This window comes from Acanthochromis polyacanthus, chromosome 3 (assembly GCF_021347895.1).
Source record: "Acanthochromis polyacanthus isolate Apoly-LR-REF ecotype Palm Island chromosome 3, KAUST_Apoly_ChrSc, whole genome shotgun sequence".
Lineage (NCBI taxonomy): Eukaryota > Metazoa > Chordata > Actinopteri > Pomacentridae > Acanthochromis > Acanthochromis polyacanthus.
In genome coordinates, this window is record NC_067115.1 from 21,613,556 (window position 1) to 21,635,704 (window position 22,149).

The window sequence follows — 22,149 nt, forward strand, 5'->3', positions numbered from 1 at the left end:
TTTCTTCTTTATTTTCTATCCATCATTAGACAATGAGTTTACCCACCCTAATTTTATGTTTTAATGATTTCATTAGTGAAGTCAAACATTGAAGTTTCAACTTTCTAACTTGCAAAAATGTATTTAATAGCAAACTAGGTTGTTAACAAATGTGTTTTTTGCAAGTTGGACAGTGTGCAGACATCTATTTGACACACTTGGAAATACTTGTCTACCACCTGTCTTATGAAACAGATATGCAATGAGTTTGTCTTAAGTTGTTAAAGACTACTGCATTATTCAGACCTAAAAATATTGTTAATATTGTCTAGCTGATATAAATAATAAAACTCATTAATAAAAGGTCTTACATGTTTGCATTGTGCTGTTAAATAGATTTTAAATAGATTAATAATTATACAGTGAAACCTCATTGTGCCACCAAAGATCACTGTTGATCCTTGTAGTCATGTGAACATGAACACACAGTGCATCTGGTCACTACTTGCAAGTTACAGCACATAACTCCTATTTGCTATTGCTTTATTATTAAAGTGATCTAGATACAGTGCGTCATTTCATTACTTGCATCTGTGTCAGCAGGCAGCTGCTTGAACTGTCTCCTTGCTTCAGTGCCATGCTTTTAGTCAGATATGAGTGCTATTGATTTCACTGTAACAAAAAGAGAGTAAGCATACATCCCAGAACATCTATTGGTTCTATTACTGATAAATTAATGTGATTTTCTTGTCAGGATGGAATGTCTCTTATCAAATTTGTCATTGGTTTCCAGCAACCTGTATCTTGAAGGTAGAACCCAGTGTTCTGGAGAGAGATTGTAGGTATTTAGCCAATTAGCATGTTTAAGTATGTTGCATGTGTTGGATTTCCCCACTACTCCCTTCTCCTCTCCTGCTCCATCTGTACTGTGGACGAGCTTGAATGTGCGCAGAACACGCTGGAATGGTATTGTGAGGATCAGACTGAGCTTCATTGTTTGTTTCCTATTTACAGAGCCAGGCATATGAATGAACATAGCTTGCAAACTGTGAGGACATATTTGCTGAATTTGACAAAAATAAATGCTGGTTAACTGTGTTTTTTCTCTTCTCACTGCACCTGTGTGGGTTTTCTCAGTGCTTCAGCTTCCTCCCACTGTCCAAAAACATGCATGTCAGGTTAATTATGGTTTCTAAATAGGTGTGAGTGTGAGTTTGCATGGTCTTCTCTCCCTTTGTGTTAGGTTTGCGATGGACTGACGACCTGTCCTGGGTGTATCTGACCTCTAGCCTCAGCTGGGACAGACTCTAGCCTTCCGTGACCTCTACAGGACAAAGCATAGCTAATAAATACATTAATGATGTAAAATTTGTTTTGGGAAATGGTCAAGAGCACAATATCAGCTGATGAGGGCCTTAAAGTGTGTGCATCTTTATTAACCTGTAAACACATACACTGATTAGGCATAACATCATTAAGTCCTCAAACCATTTCTGAACTATTTTTTCTTGGTATCACGGTGCATTATCCTACTGAAAGAGGCCACAGCCATCAGGGAATACCGTTTCCAGGGTGTACATGTGTAGTGAATCGTGTTCTGCGCTGTGTTTGATTTCTTATTAAACAACACGAGGATGGTATCTTCGAACGGGACATTTATTTTCCTTCCCATGAGGAGTCGCCATAAAAAGAGAAGAAGCAATACACCCAATGTTATAAACAGCTTGACAAAAACAAAACGTTCCATTAAGGAAGAAAAAAAACAAGAAAACACAGAGAGTGACAAAAACACATACCTTCCCATGAGGAGTTGCCATAAAAAGAGGAAGCAATACACCGCTTTTCAAAATAAAATACTGACCACACTTCCGGTGATTATTAATCCCCCTCCCTAATGGACATACTAAAAAACTCATAACCATAACCGTAGTTAACTAGTCTCCCCACAGGATGTGACCAATATTCAACATATTATTTAAAAAAAACATAAAAACAATAAATACAAATATAAACAAAAATAAATACAAATTCATATAGCGCAACAACATCAATCTCATTCTATTACACATGCTCTGCAACAATGCTTAGGTAGGTGGTATATGTCAAAGTAACATCCACATGGATGGCAGGACCAAAGGTTTCCCAGCAGAACATTACCCGAAGGATCACACTGCCTCTGCCAGCTTGCCCTCTTCCCATAATGCATCCTGGTGCCGTGTGTTCCCCAGGTAAGCGACACATACACCTTGTCATCCACATGATGTAAAGAAAAGCTGATTCATCAGACCAGGCCACCTTCTTCCAGTTCTGATGTTTGTTGGCACCTTTGGCGGTGCACAGGGGTCAGCATGGACACCCTGACTGGTCTGCAGCTATGCAGCCCCATACACAACAAACTGAGTCACTGTGTATTCTGACACCTTTTTATCAGAACCAGCATTAACTTCTTCATCAAGTTAAGCAGTAGCTCATCTGTTGGATCCGACCACACGGGCTTGTCTTTGCTCTCCATGTGTATCAGTGAGCCTGTCACTGGTTCACCACTGTTCCTTCCTTGGACTACTTATGATAGATATCGACCACCGTAGACCAGGAACACCCCACAAGGGCTGCAGTTTTGGAGATGCTCTGACCCTGTCATCTAGCCATCACAATTTGGTCCTTGTCAAACTCGCTCAAATCTTTAGGCTTGCCCATTTTTCCAGCATCTAACCCATCAACATTGAGGACAAAATGTTCACTTGCTGCCTAATATATCCAACTCACCAGCAGGTGCTGTGATGAAGAGATAATCAGCGTTATTTACTTCACCTGCCAGTGGTCATAATGTTATGCCTGATCAGTACAGTTCATTTTCCTGATACTACTGTTTATGACACAGACTGACCTCTTCAAAAGATAGACAAAGAGCCACACAGGACATTTTTATATCAGTCAGGTATTTTTTTGGAATTCATTAATATTTTTCAGTGTAGACAGATTCCATGTTTGTGCTGTCTAACATCATATGCAACTCACTGTATTTTCTGATAGCGTGACACACACCAAGCGTAAAGTAGTCTGCACAGTGATCATGTTAGTATCCTTGTGGCATCTGTAGCACAGATGCACAGATGTGAAATCTCTGGCACTGTCATTGTGTACATATTAGCATGCTAATTAGCATTTAGCTCAAAGCACCCTGTAATTAAGAGCGCCCTCACAGAGCAGCATGGCGTAGCTGTTTACTCTCTTTATAATAAATGCATATCAAAGAACTCCCCAGAATACAGTGCTGAAACCGAGTATGGTATTGAGAATGTAAACTGAACTGATTTGAAAATATCTGCAGGATCTAATTTACCTAAAATTATCCTTTAAGTCATGTAACAAGTTTAGGGGGTAAAAAGAAAGAAAAAACAGTGTCTTTAAAAGCTGCATCAAAAAAAAAAAAAGGATTCCTTGAAGCCAAATGTCATCAAACAAAGTCACGGAGCCTAGTGCTGGTGTTTGCTTTTGGTTCACTTCTCCGGAACTGATTTTCTTCCTTTTGAAAGTCCTGTGAATCTTTTCTGTGTTTTGATTATTTACCAAGCAACTACACAGGACAGACGTGTGGTTAAAAAAAATGGAGGTTTGGAGGTTAAACTGTGAGAAAAAAATAGGACTATATCTGCAATCTTCTCATCGTCTGTTGCTGCTGCAGTCCCACTCCCATGTCCTGACTATAATCAGACTCATTTGTCTCAATCACACATTCCCAGCACCAAAAGAAAGCTGTAGAGCATTACTAAACGGTTTCTGTGTGGATGTAAAGTTTTCAAAGGATATTTTCAGTTTCTTTGTCTTGTCTGTGGAAGTCCAGTTCCACCAGGAAAAGAAAAACAGTTTTATTTAATGAAGTGTTCATTGTAAGACCAAATAAGCGCACAGCTTTTAATTAGTAAAATGAAATTGACATTTTTGAGTCAACAGTTTTAATTTATATATCATAATGTTGACTTACAGTATAATGAACAGGGACATTTATTTGTTCTTGGTAAAAATGTGTTTCCATATATTTGCTATGCCATTCCACTCTTTCAATAACATCTTTCTCTTTCTGTAGACATGTGGATAAATTATGAGCTCATAGCTCTGCTGCTATATGTCTCTGTCATCTGTCTATTCCAGGTTTTGTGGATCGGAGAGGGGTCCCACATCATTCAAATATACACACTCTGTCTTGTTTCCTGTCACAGGGTTCATGCTACAGTACGTCTCAGGGGCTCTGGATCACACTTCACTAACTGACCTTAATGAGGCACACTCCATGGAGATATATGGACTTTTTTGTATTTTCAAAGAGGGAGAACAAGGTCAGTGAGTGTGCATGTGCATGCTAATTGAATAAAACTCAATATGAGCAAGCATGCCAGGAAAGGCAAACTGCTCCCTGAGGGGTTATTTAGGTGGAAGGCAGCTGTTTAAAGATGGCAGAAGACCGGCTGTGAGCCACATCACACTTACACCTAAATCCTCAGAGAGATTATTTTTACCTCCACATACTTAACCAGGGTTCCTCTGGAAGTGATAAAACTGCAGGGCAAAAAATTCTTCCCATAGGCCAGCGCTTAGTTGATTATAGTCTTTAAATGTAAAACTGCACATAAAACTGCAAAATGCTCAAAACTAATCTTGACAGACAAACAGATGCTTTTGTACATTTGCATGTTTTAGAGTTCCCTAAATGTTTTAAATCAAAAGTATAATTTTAGAGGTAAAAAGTAGAGTAAATTGTATGATTGTTGCAGATGTTGCATGTAAAGTTTGGGTCTCTTCTGGAAATTATTCTGCAATCAAGGTCTTTTCAGGAAAAGCAGATGATTACACTGCAGATTTATAATCTCTTATTTTGTTGCTTCTTTCCAGGCCTGTCAGTTTAAGATAATTTGCAACAAAATCAAAAGAAAACAAAATCTTGTTTTAAAGGTCTCTTAACACATCCCTGCTCAAGCTCATACTTTTTCGCCGAGCAATGCATTTTTATTATTGTCCAACAAAGTCCACTTAAAGCCACACTGATAAAACAGTTTGTACACAATGCGTGCTCTGCTTTTGTACAAAGAGTTTACCTGTAACTTCAATGCATTTAATACCGGACTGTGTATTTTTGCAGCTTTGCAGCATTCATCTTGAACGTAACAACAAAGCAGACAGCATGAAGAACATCGGACTGAAGCCAGCGGTGCAGCTTTAACTTGCAGATGTGTTTGATATAGATGCTGACAGAGAGCAGAGCAAACACTGTCATGTGCTACTTATTTAGGCTGACAGCGTGTGTTGTAACATGAAGACATGTTTTGACCAAAGGAGGCCTTTTTCTTTCAAACATGAAGTGGAACATTTCACAACCGCACACATGCAGACAACCAATAAACAGCGGAGGGAGACAAGACATGTGCACAAGCTTAAACTGATAATAAAGACAATCAATCATCCACAGCCAAGCTGAATAAATGCAGAAATCTTGTCACATTAAATCATTTCTCGTTTCATTTTTTTGTTTTGTTTAATAAAAATATTAGTTTTTATTTTCTTTATTCCCCTCGTAAAATTCGTAGAGGCCCCATTTGTCCACCAACATTCTGCTTCTATTTGTAGGATCGTCTTCTTATAATTAGTTATTTGAAATTACATGAAAAATACTGAATACATTTGTTCTAAATAATTCTTGTATTTGTTGTTTTCATTCTGTTGTTTTCGCGCAAATATTTCGATAAAGTCAAGTTTCGAATTTTGTTCAAAGTCTCACAAATATATAAAAGAAGACACCCGTCTTTGTCTAATCGTTGCTAAAAAATGAACGGGCATTATTTGACAGTGTCTTAATTGTTATGATAAACTCTTATTTTTAAGTGAAGTAGCACAGACACTAGACTGAAATCAATCACATTTTATTTCAAACAAGAATAAAAAAAATTGTAAGAATATTTATTACAAGAAAACATTTATTTCGAGCAATGAAATTGCTAAATGTGGCGGCCTGTCTATAGGCCAAAGTGAAAAAAGTTATTTTACATTTTGTACCGTCAGTTTGTCGTAAGGCAGAGAGAAAGTTCAAATCATGCGATCAGCATTTGATTAAATTAAATTAGACGAATCTTTAATGATCCCAGTGGGGAAAAGGGGCAGCTGAGAAACGGGGTAGTTGGGCATCACTCCGCGGACAGCAGGCATGAACGCCGAGTTTATATTCAAAGATGGCACCGCGGCGCAGCGCCCTGGGTCGAAATGTTCAAAGGTTTGACTAGAAGGGAAACTCTTGGAGAGGAGCGAGGAGAGCGCAGGAATGATGCTGCTTACAGGTGGGATGTTGGGAATAACGTGGGACCCGAGACGACTTACTAATCCCAGGTCACGGTACAGATCAGGAGTCTGGAGACTAGAACTCATCCTGTGCGCTCCGAGCAGCGGGAAAACTGGCATCAGGCTGCGCTCCTGCGCCCTCGACTCCTTCAGCGTCCCCAAATACAGATGCTGCCTCTTGAAGCGTTTCCTCCGGCGAAGAAAACTCCCGTTCTCAAACATGTCAGCCGACATCGGATCCAGGGTCCAATAATTCCCTTTACCAGGATTCCCAGGCTCCCGGGGCATTTTGACAAAGCAGTCGTTTAAGGACAAGTTGTGACGGATTGAGTTTTGCCACGCAGGGAACTTCTCCCGATAATACGCGAAGCGCTGGCTGATAAAATCACAAATCTCACTGAGGGTGAGTCTCTTTTTCGGGCTCTGGAGGATGGCCATGGTGATGAGAGCGATGTAGGAGTACGGAGGCTTCACCGAGGCGGTTCTCCTGTCTGGACCATCCTGCAGCCGGACTCCAAAGTCTCCTTCTCCGCGCTCTTCCAGAGTCAAAGATGGAGCCAAATCTGCCCGGCCTTCACCAAACACTGAAAAATCTGCCTGCTTTACATCTTCGCTACAGTCTGTCTGACCCTCCACGCCAATGTCCGTCTCTTCCGTGGGTTTCCTGTCCAAGGTCATGGTCCAGAGTGTCCGGTGGGACGGCGGCCCCAACAGGCGAGATTAGAGCCTGTCCGGGACAGACCCCCTTCTTCCTTTTCATTCACAAAAAAAAGTTGCGCATCTGACTGCATCTTTGGCTTTTTAGCCTCCCACTGCAAACTTCCTCCTCCTCCTCTCCTCCTGCAAACAGTCCGTGTTCAGCAGGACAGCAGCAGAAACAAAGCAATGAGCTTGGAAAATTTCTAAGTATTATCAGTATGGAGTATGGAGTAATAAAACAGAAAATATAGTAGCTATTATCCACTTCCTTCAAATGCTTAAGTATAGTTTTGATCAGATGAGACACTAAACAAATGGTTTCACTGCTTTATTCCTTCTTTTCATTCCCTCTGCATGTTTAGCTTTACTGTACTGTTCCAAGTTGCTTTCCCATGTATATTTGTTTCTCATTTTACATATATGCTGTATTTTACTGATTAGATGTCTTTTTGTTGGCACAAGCTTAAACAGTTAGTTAAAAAATACTCTGTGCCTACTGATTGGCATTAGTAAAGTAAGTATTCAGACCACACTTTTAAAATCCTGCATACTGGACAAGTAAAAGTGTGTAAGTGCAGAAAAATAAAAAGCATACAATCCTGAAGGCTCCTCAGCAGTCCGTTTCCAATAATGCTGTTATGATTGCTCAAATGTGAACTTGTGAGCTGCTTTTTAAACCGTATTTCTTTTGCTGTTGCTGCTGTCATGGACCTACTTTTGCTGGTTTGACACCTTAATGACACCTCATTTTACAAGGTGATTTTTTTATAGAAAAAAAAGTCATTAAAGAATCTAAAGTTGTCAAAAAATGGTTTGCTTTTGTAATGTAGTGTAATAATACCAGTATAAGTGGGAAAGCATGATGATACTCCAACACTGTCAGTACAGCACCTATGTAAATGTACTTCAGCGCTGTAATGTACGGTACTTGAATCAGTGTTTATTATCATTTACAGTCAACATTTAAATGGCTCAGACAGGTGGGACTGTTTAAGAATAAGGCTAAAATCGGAACAAGCACGAGCATTTCACTGAGCTTGTTTCTATCTTTTATGTTCTTGGCTTAGCCAGTGCTCATTTCCTTCAGTATCCCTCATTGCTGGACGGCTTGGCACATGGTGAGAGAGGCAGCGCTTAAGAAGACGTAATCCATTTTGAAATAATAGCCGTACTGTATCAATCCGTGTGAGGCCACCCACTTGGCAAACAGACCCTGCAGTGCATGGTGGGCTGAGGAAACTGTGGGAAGCCTCCTCATTGAAAACTTCTTTCCTTTCACCATAGATTAATGTGATATGTGCAGCCCTCCAAAACTATTGTATCATTTTATAATCATTGTATTTTTAGTGGAGGATTTATGTCAGCTGTTGGCCTTACAAAGATTCCTACACCGCACGAACAAACTACAAAACACATTGGTTGTTTCTTACTGAATTTAATTGAGCAAAAACAGTGCCAACTCACACAAAAATCTTGTTTTGTCCTCACAGAAAACAGCCAGTGCTGAGGAAATCAGTGCACCAATGCAACCGGTAGAATATGTTACCACCCAAAACCAACAATCCACAAAAACATCAAGAAATGAAAGAAGCCCATCAAACACAACCACAATTACAAACCACGACAAAGAAAACTAAATAAATAAGTAGATTTAACTTCTGCAACTGAACAAATGTCTACTGAACTGAGTCTTGCTGTCAGGGTCAGGAGAAGCAAACGGTTTTTGAAGGTAAACAGTTAATAACAGTGAACACAGCACTGACCTCAGTACCTGTACAGAAACAAGTTTCTATTGCAGGAGTCAGGCACTGCTGACCATTACACACAAGAAACATCGCAGCTATTTAGAGGAAAAATACAATCACAGCTAAACTTTCCACTGGACGTGTAGCCTGTCAGTACCCTACTTAAAATGATTGTCAAATGCATCAGTACGTCTGTCTTGGCGTAGAAAGAGAAAAAACTAACTGATCTATCACACATGCTACATACAGTCCACCACTTGTAAGCTCTAAGTTAAGAACTTCAGACAGCTGTTTGTGTTTTTCCTTTTTTTTGGGACTGTTTTTCCCTCATGAATACTTCTCATCCTGAGAGGTGAAGCTATTTTTAATACCTTGAGCCAAGTAAGATGTAAGAGACAACTACTGACTATCATGCTGTCCTTTACTTCTACTACTTCACATTTGTGGTGAATTATAAAGAACTACAGGAGCAGTGGGTATTGTCCTAAACTGTTGTGTGCAGAGTTCAGTCACATGTGGACATAAAAACCTTTGCTCAGTGCATGTTCCCTAGGTGGTGTGTTTCCGCTGAGCTGAGGTCAGCCTCACAAAGTTTCCACACTTGAGGCAGCTGGAGCTGGAGTTGCCCTCTTTCCGAGGGATATGCCAGCAGTTGACACAGCGCACTCTGTACTTCTTATACCTTCAAGAGTCAGACAAAAAAAAAAACACACAGTGGTGGTTAAATTCCTTTCTTTTTTAATGTGCAGGTGTCATGATAAATGCTGCTTTGTTTAATCCTCATAAATAGTTGGTGTTTATTTATAGCGGCTATATTTGAAATCCCCAGTTTAGGATTGCCAGTGCAGAACAAATGGAACTCGGATCCTGCCCTGACAGTACTACCCCTCTTTTCAGGCTAAGATGATGAAAACATGCCAATAATCACTAATGTAGTGTTTTGTATCATATCACAGTTCTTTCACTCTGTTTAAACAACAGTCAGGTGTCCACACTTAGAATCAAACAGGTTTTTCTTGCTGTATATTCATGCCTCCTGTTCACACCGGCCATTAAGAGATTCCTTCCTAACATGAGTACACTTCAGCTGATGGGGGACAAAATCCACAATCCTCCTCTTGTGTCAAATGATGTTCCAAAGGTTTTTCAAGATTATATGAAGCTTCAGCAGTCCAAGTTGCACAAATTATGCAGGCATCTTTAAAGTTCAGGTTTCCAGTGGAAACACAAAGAGGAAATTTCGGACTAAAAAGACAGTAATGTTTGAAGATATCGCCTTAACTTCACTAATAAGGCAGCTAAGGTCTCTTTACTCACTATAAGGCTTTACTACATTTTGGCATCTGTGGCTGCCCATAAGTCTGTAGTAGTTTTATTGTTCTGCTTTTGGAAATGACATTTTCAAGGAAATAGCCCACAAAATAAAATTTGCTCCTAATAATTCGTATTTCTTAAAATAAATGAATCATTATTAACCTCAGTGTCACAGTCAATAAGGGATATCAGACTCCACGAATCCAACAGATCAGCCCTCACACATCTTTATGTGAATGTTTTTAAAACAATGACTATCCAGCAGCGTTATTGTAAATTACCTTATCCCACAAGCATTGCAGAGTGGAGTCCCATCCTCTGCATCTCTCCACATGGGGGTTTTCCTGGTGCAGCATGATGCACAGACTTTGCTTTCTAGTGAAACAGAAACAAAACACATTGAGTTTGCGTTAAAGGAACTTTAAACTCATGCTTGCTAATTAAATTCTTGTCCTGCATCACTTCCTGTCAAACTAAAAGAAGCATTTACTTATGATACAACCCAAAGTTTTCTGGAAATGAATGCTACATTTCAGTAACAAGATAACTGTTTGGCTATGTGGAGCTTTGTGCATTTTTTATATCAGTGTATGACCTAAAACAATTGCAAGAGATTGACCTAGCTGAAAACAACAACAATTGGGTTAAAGGAAGGGTTCTTTCATTTGTAAAAGATACACAACCACACACTCTTGTGTATAATTTTGTCTTACTGCTATAATCAAGTTCACAGTAATATTAACGCTGCAGTTTGCTGGTAATTACCAACATAAGAGAAGAAGATGTGTATGTCTAGGAAGTGTTAAAGACAAATCTTGGCTGTTTAGTCTCTGAAAATTCATAATACAAATGGGTCTGTGTTCCCTTTTGTCAACAGGTGCAGTATATGAAAATGTCAAATTGTGAAAAGTAACAATTTGAAATGTGTTTGGGGGAAGGAATGATAAAAATTTGATACTTCTGCTCCTGGAAATACAACAACTCAAGGTACCGGCTATGTCTCTTAGTAAAAAACATAAGTTTGAATTTATCTTCCTTTTATCTGCATTTACTACATTCAATACTGTTGATGTCAAGCAGCACTTCTAAAAAAAATGCATACACCTGTCCTGATAGTCTAGTTACATATTATAATGTATTGGCGCCCTCTAGTGGAGAAAACTGGCATTTCACACAAATATATGCTTTGCCTTGTTACAATAGTAAGGCTGCAGACGTGTTTTTTTTTTGTTTTACACTTGAACTGTGCATGAAACATTTTAAACTATTGCCATTATACACTATATATATAGTGTGTGTTTAATACTTTACTTGCTCTTCCTGGGGTTTTCCATTTTTTCTCCCCCAGCCTCAATGTTTTGTCAATTTCCTGCAGTTTGGTGCCTTTTATAAAAAAGTACGCTTGACCTGTTGTTAAATTAAGTACAGGTAAAATTGCAGAGACTCTACATTTCTGTTTGGAGGTCTTGAAAAAAAAAAGACATAAATTTATCAGCTTAACTGAACAGTGGTACTCACTGAAAACATTAGCTGTCAGGTCCTTCTCGTCATCCGAGCTGCAGATTTTAAGGGACTTCTGGGATGTCCGTGTCTTCAGCCTCGGCTTCCTTGCACTCTTGCAGAGCTTCTTGCTGTGATGGGTACATATGTAGTAGACTTTAGTTTACGTCATTACTTTCCCATGTAAAAAATATAAAGATGCTGGATTTACCTATACTTTGAAGTTATGAGGAGCCGACATTGTTCCCTGCTGTCGTCCAGCTCTGTGTCCATCCTGAATATTACTCCCTGGAAGTCTGGATCTTGGATATCAGCACTCCGGCTGGGATGAGGTTGTTTTCTTGGAGTCTTTATTCTCCACTGGTGAGAAGACGGAATACCAACTTCCTCCTCTTGCGCTAAGAGTTCTGGTTTTGATGTAGCAGAAGACACATTACAGCTTGAGGACTGCAGCTCAGCAAGTGCACGGTGTTTCTCTTCTTTGGGATCATGTGTGCATTCTGCCTTTGATGCTGTGGTTTTGTCATCTTGTGTTAGGAGCGAGTGAAAATTCTCTGCATTGCTAAATATGAGTGATTCAGATCGTGACGGGGACAGGACGGAGCACGGAGCAGGCAGCTGGATGTCACATGGTGGTTCTATGAACAAAGTAAGGTTTGCATTGTGGTCTAGCCTTAGTGCTGGCTTTGACAGAGCTACACAAGTCTCATCATTTGATTTAGAAGTCAGCTGAGCATTAAGATATCCATCGGGGATGTGTGTTTGCGACAAAGAATTTTGATGTAAGGGTACATCCAAAATATCCAGTTCAGTAGCGCAACAATCCTGGTTATGTTCCTGTTTCCCCTTAAGTTGACTGTTAACACTGGATTTGATCTCCTTTTTGCACCCGTGCTCAGACTGCAAAGACGCTGCTGCATTGTGCACCAACAACTCTGCTCCAACAGTGTCTGTTTTCTCAGCAGGCTGTAGTTGAACTCTAAAGTTCATCTCGCTGTCTTTCACACAGCACTGAAGTTTATAACCATCCTCTGTTGTGTCCTCCACAGGACTGAGAGACGCATCCCTTAACGTGCACTGAGCACCTACACTGTCACTTTTAACTTCCCCTTCTGGAACAGCTCGCTCTGCAGTTGATGACTTGATTGTTGAATGATGAATTCTGATAGCAGATGATACTGAACACGACTCCAATTCTTCTGCATCTCCTTGATGAAGGAGCTTTTCACAGTGCAGGTTGATCAGACTCAGCACTTTTCCTGGATTCTTGCATTCACAATGTGGCTCATTCAAGGTTGTGACGTTACTGCCAGGACCTTCCTTCTTTACTTTTTTCAACTGATCACACAGCAACACAGGAGGCAAACTTTGTGTGTCCTCCCCTCTCTTTTTAACTACTAAAGGATCCTTCCTAGACGTCTCATTGAGCTGTATGGAGGATGGACATGTGTCCAAGAAACTAACACTTCCTGGACACACAGGGGATGTTAACTTGGAAACTTCTTGGAAAAGGTAGAAGAGAGCAGAATGGGGGGCATCGTGCTCTACTCGGCTCTGGTTTCCCTGGACAAAGCTTGTAGCTTGCATGCTTGGTCCTGTGCTCATGCTGAAGCTGACAAGATAAATCATTAAATAAAACAGCTTCAGGCAGGGATCAAAAATCAAAAGCATTAAGGCTCTGACCTCATGCAGGGAATTTATGTAATCATGATTTGCCACATCTCATAACTACGTCACCTATTTGGCTAATATAAGCTACTTGTGTATGCAAATAGAGCAGTGACAACAAATGAGCTCAGCCTGTTTGTTTGTTGTTTTAACCACAAATGTTTGCAATAGTAACAGTGGTAATGTCAACACTTTTGACAACACAAGCTTTCAAATGTGTTGCATTCTCGACAAGGTTTAATTCGTGTCAGAGCTTACACTGGCTAACAGGAATTTTCGAGAATCATTATTTTCAGTTTCAAAGTACATGAAGGTTGAACGGTTGTTTTTCCCATTGAAATGAATACAACATAAAGCAGTCTGCTTTAGGAGGACACGTCACTCATTAAAAAGTAACTCACCGTGAGGAATGTAACAAAATTTGGAACTCTTCGTGTCGACAGAATGAGTTCTAGAACCAAATGTAGCACTTTGGACGTTCTAGAAACTCCGTGATTTTCGCGGTTTTCCCAGTTGGAGTGTCGCGAGCGCAGAAAGCTGGTCGCATTAATGTCGCATTGATCATACTGATTTATATGAAGGTTAAAACAGAAGAACAGCCCCATCTTTGACCTAACTGAGGCCTAAATGAGTGGAACTCTCGCTGGTAAATGCATTAAACGTCGACATGTAAGTTTTGGCGCTCTATATGATTTAGTATATGACCTCAGTAAGTTTTCACTACCATTTCATGCAGCTATCCTGGATCTCAGTGAGCAGCATTCAAGCTAAATCGTGGCACTATGATCGTAACCCCCCCACAGAATTGCATCACATTCATGGATCTCGATTTGTGCTTTTGACCTATCACTGCTTCCTTTGCTAAATATGTGGGTCACAGAGGAAGACCTCAAAATGTGGCTAAAATGTGGTTCAAAGCGTTCATCCCACAGCCCAACCTGTCATCTGTAGTGCTGATGCTCACCTGGGATCTTCAGATCGCTCATCAACTTAAACGTTAAGTGTTCCAGTTCGCTGGAAAGCCAAACTGATGGAGTTGGTTGCTTTGAGTGGGCCGAGTTTTGGAACAGGCGCCGGTGTTTTCGGTTTGCTAGATTACACCTGCTGGAGTATAAAAGCGTCGCTAACCCTGACCTCCAGTTTCACTCAGTGGCTGCTGCAGCAAAGTACTTCTTGCGACGTCACATGAGTATGTCCCCATATCTGCAGGATAGACTTTTTTTTGTTTGGTTTTTTTTTTTTTAGCTGCCTGCTAATCATGCATTCAGTTACAAATGATTACTTGTATTTGCCTGAATCAATTACTATTTAATCTTGTCCTCATTTTCAGTGCTTTTGAGTTTCTGGCCAAAGAATGTTCAAAAATAACTCTTAAAACTGATTTTATTGCACAACTTTAAATATTTGAAATTCCTAACACATGAGATACACAGTTCAGTTACATTTGTGCGCATGTACAGTAGACTTGAGTAAAGGGTAGATGTGGTAAAACTCATTCTATGGCAACATGAAGCCAGCCAGCTTCAAAACAAACTCCTCTCCACCTTCCTCCTGCTCTGGATTGAAGCACAGCTGAACCTGATTATCTAATCAAGCCTCTGTGATTGTCACCAGAGAGTAAGTGCCTTTGGCAAAGTTCATCTGCATGTTTTGAAATGTATACAATGTGTGCAAAGTTAACCTATCATTTGTTAAGAGCTCATTTTCAAGCATTAGACAAATACACTTCCTTATAATAAATCTGTCCAACTCCGGTGTCATACAGAAGAAAATTCATCTGTGGCTAACCAGAGTCAGTGGATACTTCCTGATGAGCCATCACAACTACAAATGAACATGGTACATTAAAAAAGTAAATGCAATGCATATAATATCTAACACGTGTCTCTGGGTGATAATGATGGACTGGCCAAAATGATTAACAGCAGTTTCTGGTACTTGTGCATATATGACCTGTAACAAGGAATGTTCCATTTAACGGCACAAAGATTTACTTTGTGAAAAAAAAAAATCTGCTCTGCAGTGTATTTTAAATTGGTGTTTCAACCACAAAAAGTTCGTGAGACCGAATGGTGTCTTAAAGCTGGCCTGAGAACGCTCCACATAAATAAATACCTGATCAGTGAAAACATTAGTTTTTTTTCTGGTCATCGTTTTGTAAGTAACCATTAAGTTCCCCTCCATTGAAACTCCTGTGTGTCTTACTGTCACCTGCAGGCCTGTCCTGTCATTATTGGTTTACTGTAGAATTTGTTCGTTTTACAGACATCTTGGGAGTTGCTACGGACTTTAGCATCCTGGTAGTGCACCTCGTCATGGTCGCCCCCTTGTCAACCAGCGCACATGGTGTGAAGCTCACAGTGACACCGTCTGATTTTTTGCAAATCCCCCTTGTCACCGTCTGTTCCTCCTCTTCTCAGTGAGGTTTGGGAACGTGACCATCCACATAGAAGTTCCTGGTGACTTTCGGCAAAGTGAGTTCAATGCCGTCAAGCTCAGGGGTTAGAATGATCTGACATCCCAGCCGAGAGTTCTCCTGAAGCATTGCCGCCATGTCAAGCATGTCATCCTCCCTAAGAAACAATAGATCTGTCAACATTTACTGTGAGCTCCCTTTCACCTTACCACATCCATTTGTTGAGATATGTCGCTGTCCAAGAACAATGCCTCAGCAGCAGACGTACCTCTCTTCAGGTTCTGGCAGTTTGTCAAAATGGGCTGCATTCACATAGACATGACATGTTGAGCAGGCCAGTGATGCCTCACAGGCTCCTAAATAAAACAGAAACACAAGTGTCAAGCAATAAATACTTCAGCAGCATGCTTCAGTTCAACTGGAGAAACCCTCACCTTCAAGTTCAATCCCATGCTTGTGAGCCAGATACAGGACATTATCTCCCACTTTGGCCTTGACTGGGATCCTTTGGCCCGACCTATCTATATACACCACATTGACCCTAAACAGCAGACACCAAACCATTAAAAAAACTCATTTGAAACAGGTTCTACAGTACATCAAGTCTATAACCACCACATTTAACTTTAGATGAGGTTTCAAATTAATTTAGCTTTACTTATAATCTTACGTTTGCGTTTATCTTGCAAAGCTTTCAAGCATTTTATTTACCAGTGTCCTTTTATGACACATCAAGAAAATATTCCACAAAGAGACAAAAACATAGAAATGGATATTTACATCTAATAAATATATCTTAATTACACACAAATCTTAGATGAATATGCATTTAAAAAACAAGAGGTGACATAATGCTACATATGTGGAAAAATGTAAAAATGTAGAGTAACACAATCTATGACAGAGTTCAGAATGTGATGGTGTTAAAAAAATGCAAGTTTAGCACGACCAGGAGAATTTTTTTATTTGCTTGCTTTTAATCTTTCACGTAAGATTAAATATAGCCTTCACTGACTTGGAATTTGCAGTTGCAATTTGCAGTAATTATGCATCGTTTAATTTCAGTTGGTATCCTCGTCCTCATTCAAAAATAAAAGCCCTGGCAAACTTACACATCTTCTGGGTTCTCTGCATTGGAGCTCCCCTCCTCACTGTGGTAAAGACCTGGGAAAAGAGAGGCACGGAGATGCGAGTATTTAAAGAGCTGATATCAGTTATTTCTTAAGAACCGGATGTGGAGAATATTTGACTTGTTGCGCACAAATTGCAGATGTTTCACAACCTCATCTGAGAATGCTGAGGTAAAGTTACACAAGTGTTATTGAGCGGACTTTTGATTCTAATAACTGCTGGTATCATGAAACACCTGCAAGCCAAACTTTACTGGCACTTTTAATAGCGTAAACTCCGTTAAACCGGCAAATTTTCAGCCGGTAGGTTTTTACCTATTCTATCTTATCGTAAACACACAGCGCCGAGCGACCAACCAGCCTCTGATTAAAGCTAAAAGTGTTAGCAAGCAGCATCGCTCACCTATACTCGTCTGTAAATGTCGATTAATCGTCCGGAAGCTATCAGAGGAGCCCGTCCTTTGTAAACTAGCCGCACTGTTAACACAGCTCCTTAACCTGTACAGAGGACAGGTGCTACAGTCCGGTATAACTCGAGAAAGTCTCAAAGTCAGCCCCATGCTCGACCGAACAGCCGCTGAGGTCGCCATGACTCTGTTTTGGTCACATGACCGAAAGCAGCCAATAGGATAAGAGTGAGAGCCGGGTGAGGATGTGTTGCCCTGACAACAGAGGGCGCTGCTGCTTCACTTCTTGCACAGGAAGCGAAGACAAGCGTCAGACTGATGATGGGGGCAGCAGTACATATATTAGTTTAATATTAGTTTTATTTTCATACAGTCAGTGATTCGGATAATTTACTTCAGTAAAAGTACACACTGCAAACATATATTCACATATTATATATGAAAGTAGCGCATTCAAGATCTGACCAAAGTAAAAGTATAACCCATACAATCTTCTTTTCCTTTCGGCTTTTCCCTTCAGGGGTCGCCATAGCGAATCAATTACCTCCATCTAACCCTGTCTTCTGCATCCTCTTCTCTCACACCAACTACCACAATGTACTTTAAGTATTACAAGTCAAGTACTTATTGTGCAAAAAGAACCTAAGCAGAACATAATAATCACCATTTATACCAATGCATTAACATTAAAATGCCACTTCAATGTAAAAAAATACCTGGTTTCGGTGAAGTGAAGCAATATTTAACAGCTTTATACTGCATCATTCATCAGATGATTCATAAGCATTTGTGTTTAAGTATAATGGCATAAAATGGAAGTCCTCAAGCAGAAATGTCAAATCAAGCCAAATCATTTTTTTTTTAAAATTTATATAGCACAGTGCTTTCCAGTAGAGAACCAGATTGGTGTTACGAGATTTACCTAACAAGTTTAAAGATAAGCTATAGACCTGATGGTGTCATTTGTTATGTGATTTACCTGACTAATTTAAATATTACAGTTAAATTCCGAATAAAAATGATATAGAATACAAATCTATCTGGCTAAATTAAATGTTAAGGTTAAATGGGTAAAGGGAAGAGAGAACTGGACAGCAGAGACAAACAAACTAGAGAGCTTAAATACTGCCTCAGTTAGTGGGACAAGTAAACTGCTGATCAGACCTGTAGAGCTACACAGTCAAAAATACCTGCAGAGAGGAAGAGGGAGGGAGAACAAACTACAGAGGAGAGAAGACACAAAGTTCATAACATGCTGTAGCAAATATAAATATATGGAGGAAATTAAAAGGATTACCAAATGTGAAGATAGCCATGTTTTCACATGTAATACACTTACTCAAATAGGCTAAGTGTATTACTTCAGTGAGTTTAACTACTGTCCACCACAGGAGGCTGGGTGTACAAATCTATGAAGCCTCAAAAACTTTGAGCACAATTTAAATAAAAAGAATAATTTGCTTCAAGTATGACAGAGATTGTATCTCCCTTGAAGTAGCACTTGTAACTTACTGTAGAAATTACTGCACTGCTTTTAAACAAAACGACAGGAGCGGTACTTGCAAATGCTCAATTACTGCACCTAAGTGCAAGTTTGAGGTACTCTCTGTGATGAACTGCATGTACCAAATGCTGCTGTCTTCATAAATAATCAAATAACAGCAATAATTTGATAATGTAAATCTAAACATTTCAGAGAATTTGATGAAGGCTATTTTGCATAACATGTTATATACCTAACTCAGGTGTATTTTATTCCAGTTGCAGCTCTGACTAGTCTAAGCCAGCTTAAGTTATGCCTCTGGTTAAGGAAGTAGGTCTGTGCCCATAATTCTGAAGAATCAAAGTAGATTATGAACCTGGAGGGTCGATTATGGCCCGTAGTCATCTGTATTATACAACTGCAGTAAATTCTTTTTCTGCTCTGTTTTTGTCTGGTGGTGTAGAAGAACACGGACTTAGCTAAGAAACATGATGCAGCGTGGCAGCAGGAAGCGGCATGACTGAAACCACTGGTGTGTGAAGAAAGATGTTATGACTGGAGGCAGGTGAAGTGTACCCTCAACATTCACTACACCAGAGATAGGAAGCTATCTTTAAACAACTAAACTGCTATTAAACACTAAACCAGAGGAGCATTGTGTTGATATCTGAGATGTGATTTATAGGCTTGAGAGACTTTATAACGACCGATGAGCTCATACTCAGGGATATCACTCTCATTTTTATTTCACGTCTTATCTTTCCTTTACTATCTCATAATGAACTGTGATTTGGAGGACAGCATACACTTAAAGTCAGGTTTTAAGATGTGTACTAAGCCCCCCGTATGGATCTCCCTGCGGAAGTTCCTCCCCTGTGGATAACCATTAAAAAGTAAGTGGGGCACTCTGTGCTTTTTTATTTTATGGCGAGTGCAGGGAGTCAACCCACTGGAATACAGATTATTACTTTTTATATACTCTAAATCCACATGATGAAACACTATTAGAGCATGCACTTTCTCACACAAACACCTGCCCAGGATAATTATCTGGGGACAGTTTACCTGTGTGTCTGTGAGTTTAAAGCACTGAGTATATCATTGAGGCCTGCTGTCCTCAGGTCCTGCAGGTGTGTGTGTGCAGACGTGTCAGGTGGAGGTTGTTACATGCTTGACATGGATGTAAAGATTATATTTCTGTCACTCCCTGATGACTGCACAGCACAAAGGCTCCCATTTCTTTAAAGCCACTCGCTCTTAAGCGTTTAAACAATCTTAAGACAGATGTCCACAAAGCAGGAATCACACAGTTAACAAACACTCTCACAATCCAGTCTTCCACCACAGGACAGCAGGCATTTTAGAGGTGATATAGTGATCTGGTGAATCTCCAGAGAGCTCACCACAAATATGTGTGCAGCTTATGTTTCCAAGGGAAGATAAAGCGTGGAAAAACACAATATTTCTCAGCGGTCCTTTGGGTCCTTTCAGTCACTCCAATCACCGCTTCCCATATTGTTTTTTACTCTGTGAACTTTACCACTCACACCAAAACAAGGGGATTCACAGACTGTCACCTAAATGTTAAAATGGAGCTTTAAAAAGTCACCTTTTGGAGAATAGCAAACCAACTTTTTTCAGCCATTCTCATTATAGTACATTTCTTCCACTGAAAAGTATTTGCTGTGTAGATAAGTCTGCATATCTTATTCATAGCTTCCAAAATGTCGTATAGATTTATTTTGAGTCAATGCAAGACACACCTGCTTCAAATGCATGTTAGAGCAACTAATGTGTATTCATCTGCATCAAAAAATAGTCTTTTCTTTAGTAACTGTTGCAAAACAGCTACAGAAATTACTACAAATGGAGCCATATTTTTTGGGGTTATTTTTAAAACTTTTCCATCTTCATTAGGAATGAATGGGCGAGTGTCACCAACTGGGTAAGTCAGAAAGTATCAAAAACGGATGATGACATTATTGGCATTGATCTTTACATTGGATTTATGAGCAAAAGAAAAATATAGAATCACACAAGCCTTACTTTTTAATTCCACCACTTTCCAATGTGTATAATGCAATAGGTATAAAGTCAAAATATGAAAATATCCAAAGTTGGACTCCACAGTTTTGAATGTGCGTGTCTTTAAAACGATTCACTGTCTGTATTCACATTTTCCTTCCCTCATTTAATGTTATTTCAGGCTTCACTGTCAGTACATCATCAGCTGTGATTCTATCCAGTATATTAAGCCACTATTAATGACAGAAGCAGTTTTGCTTGATTTCAGATGCTTTACTGCCCTCCTTTGGGAAGAGTCTGCTCAGAGTAAGATGAATGACAGACGGGTGATTTAATGGAGTTTTAATGTTTTATGGATCATCATCACCTTTAAAGCAGCTTTTAATGAAAACGCAAACATTTACAGACAAAAAAAGGAATTGTTTTCGTTAGCTTTGGCACCCAGTTTAACGAGACGATAATGTTTAAGCAATATGTTGAACTACTTCCCGTAATGTCACAACTTCCTTTCTGCTGAACACAACTTCAAAGAAAACCTACTGACAAGGGAAAATACCTGAGTTATTTTACTTGAGTTCCATTTAATCTTATCAGGATCTTCATCTTAATGTTTGAAACCAGTGAGCATTTTATATGTGTGTTTTATGCAGGTGCGTACCTGTACATGAGCAGGATTATAGTGACTCCTTTCTTGCCGATGACTCACATGAGAGAGTAACTAATTAGAAACAGGTAGAGAAAAAAAAGTGCCCCTGTGCCCTTTTCATGCATCATCTGTGCGGGAAAGCTTGTCTCTCAGCCAGACAAAAGGGAAACTTACCATAAGTGTGAGTAAACACAGCAGCAGCCAGGGAGTTGGCATTATTGCAGGGAAAATAGCTTGTTACTCACACTCAAGGAGATGTTGATGCTTCTGGGACACTCTGTGTTCTGAGTCTCTACAGTTAAATGTGAGAAAGCATCACAAGTGTCCCTGGGGCTCAAGGTTGTGTGGTAGTGTTTGTAATTAATGACCTTTTTCACACACAACACTAAAAACTGTGCAACAGCCAGCCATGAGATGTTTGCTTTAGCTTGAGGTCTGGATACGGTTAACTGGTTTCAAACTGTGGTCTGTGCGACTACCGTCTAGCCTGTGATAGACAGCGTTGGCCGCTGACTGTTGACCTCTGACCCCAGATAAAGAAAAGCTGCAGAGAGAGAGGTCAAAGACTTGATGAGTCATGGAGGTGTAACAAATCATGTCAGCAAATCCAAACACACCAAGAAGGCTGTAGCTTCACTTTGTTGTACTTTTTATTTGTTGTTGTTGCTAATTTGTTAAAAGGATTGTGGTTAGAATTTTAACTTTATTCCATCTGTCAAGAGTTTCTGACTTCTCTACCCTGTCTGTGGCACCCAGCTCCAGGCCCATTCATTCCCACTGAAGACATAAATCTTTAAAATACTTGCCTTT

The 22,149-nt window shown here is 39.8% G+C and overlaps 3 protein-coding genes across 3 annotated transcripts; all 3 read right to left on the reverse strand.

Moving 5' to 3' along the window:
- Positions 1-5,878: 5,878 nt before the first annotated feature.
- Positions 5,879-7,065, reverse strand: LOC110948851 (forkhead box protein D1-like). The gene has a single exon (XM_022190587.2). The coding sequence runs from the start codon at positions 6,982-6,984 to the stop codon at positions 6,082-6,084; it is 903 nt and encodes a 300-aa protein (XP_022046279.1). The 5' UTR covers positions 6,985-7,065; the 3' UTR covers positions 5,879-6,081.
- A 1,405-nt stretch (positions 7,066-8,470) lies between these two features.
- Positions 8,471-14,514, reverse strand: zglp1 (zinc finger GATA like protein 1). Its single transcript, XM_051945957.1, has 4 exons — positions 11,776-14,514; positions 11,583-11,725; positions 10,346-10,439; positions 8,471-9,432 (listed from the first exon to the last, which is right to left on the reverse strand). The coding sequence occupies exons 1-4, from the start codon at positions 13,233-13,235 to the stop codon at positions 9,300-9,302; spliced, it is 1,830 nt and encodes a 609-aa protein (XP_051801917.1). The 5' UTR covers positions 13,236-14,514; the 3' UTR covers positions 8,471-9,299.
- An 83-nt stretch (positions 14,515-14,597) lies between these two features.
- fdx2 (ferredoxin 2) lies at positions 14,598-17,380 on the reverse strand. Its single transcript, XM_022190588.2, has 5 exons — positions 17,182-17,380; positions 16,761-16,812; positions 16,083-16,189; positions 15,917-16,004; positions 14,598-15,805 (listed from the first exon to the last, which is right to left on the reverse strand). The coding sequence occupies exons 1-5, from the start codon at positions 17,366-17,368 to the stop codon at positions 15,649-15,651; spliced, it is 591 nt and encodes a 196-aa protein (XP_022046280.1). The 5' UTR covers positions 17,369-17,380; the 3' UTR covers positions 14,598-15,648.
- Positions 17,381-22,149: the final 4,769 nt, after the last annotated feature.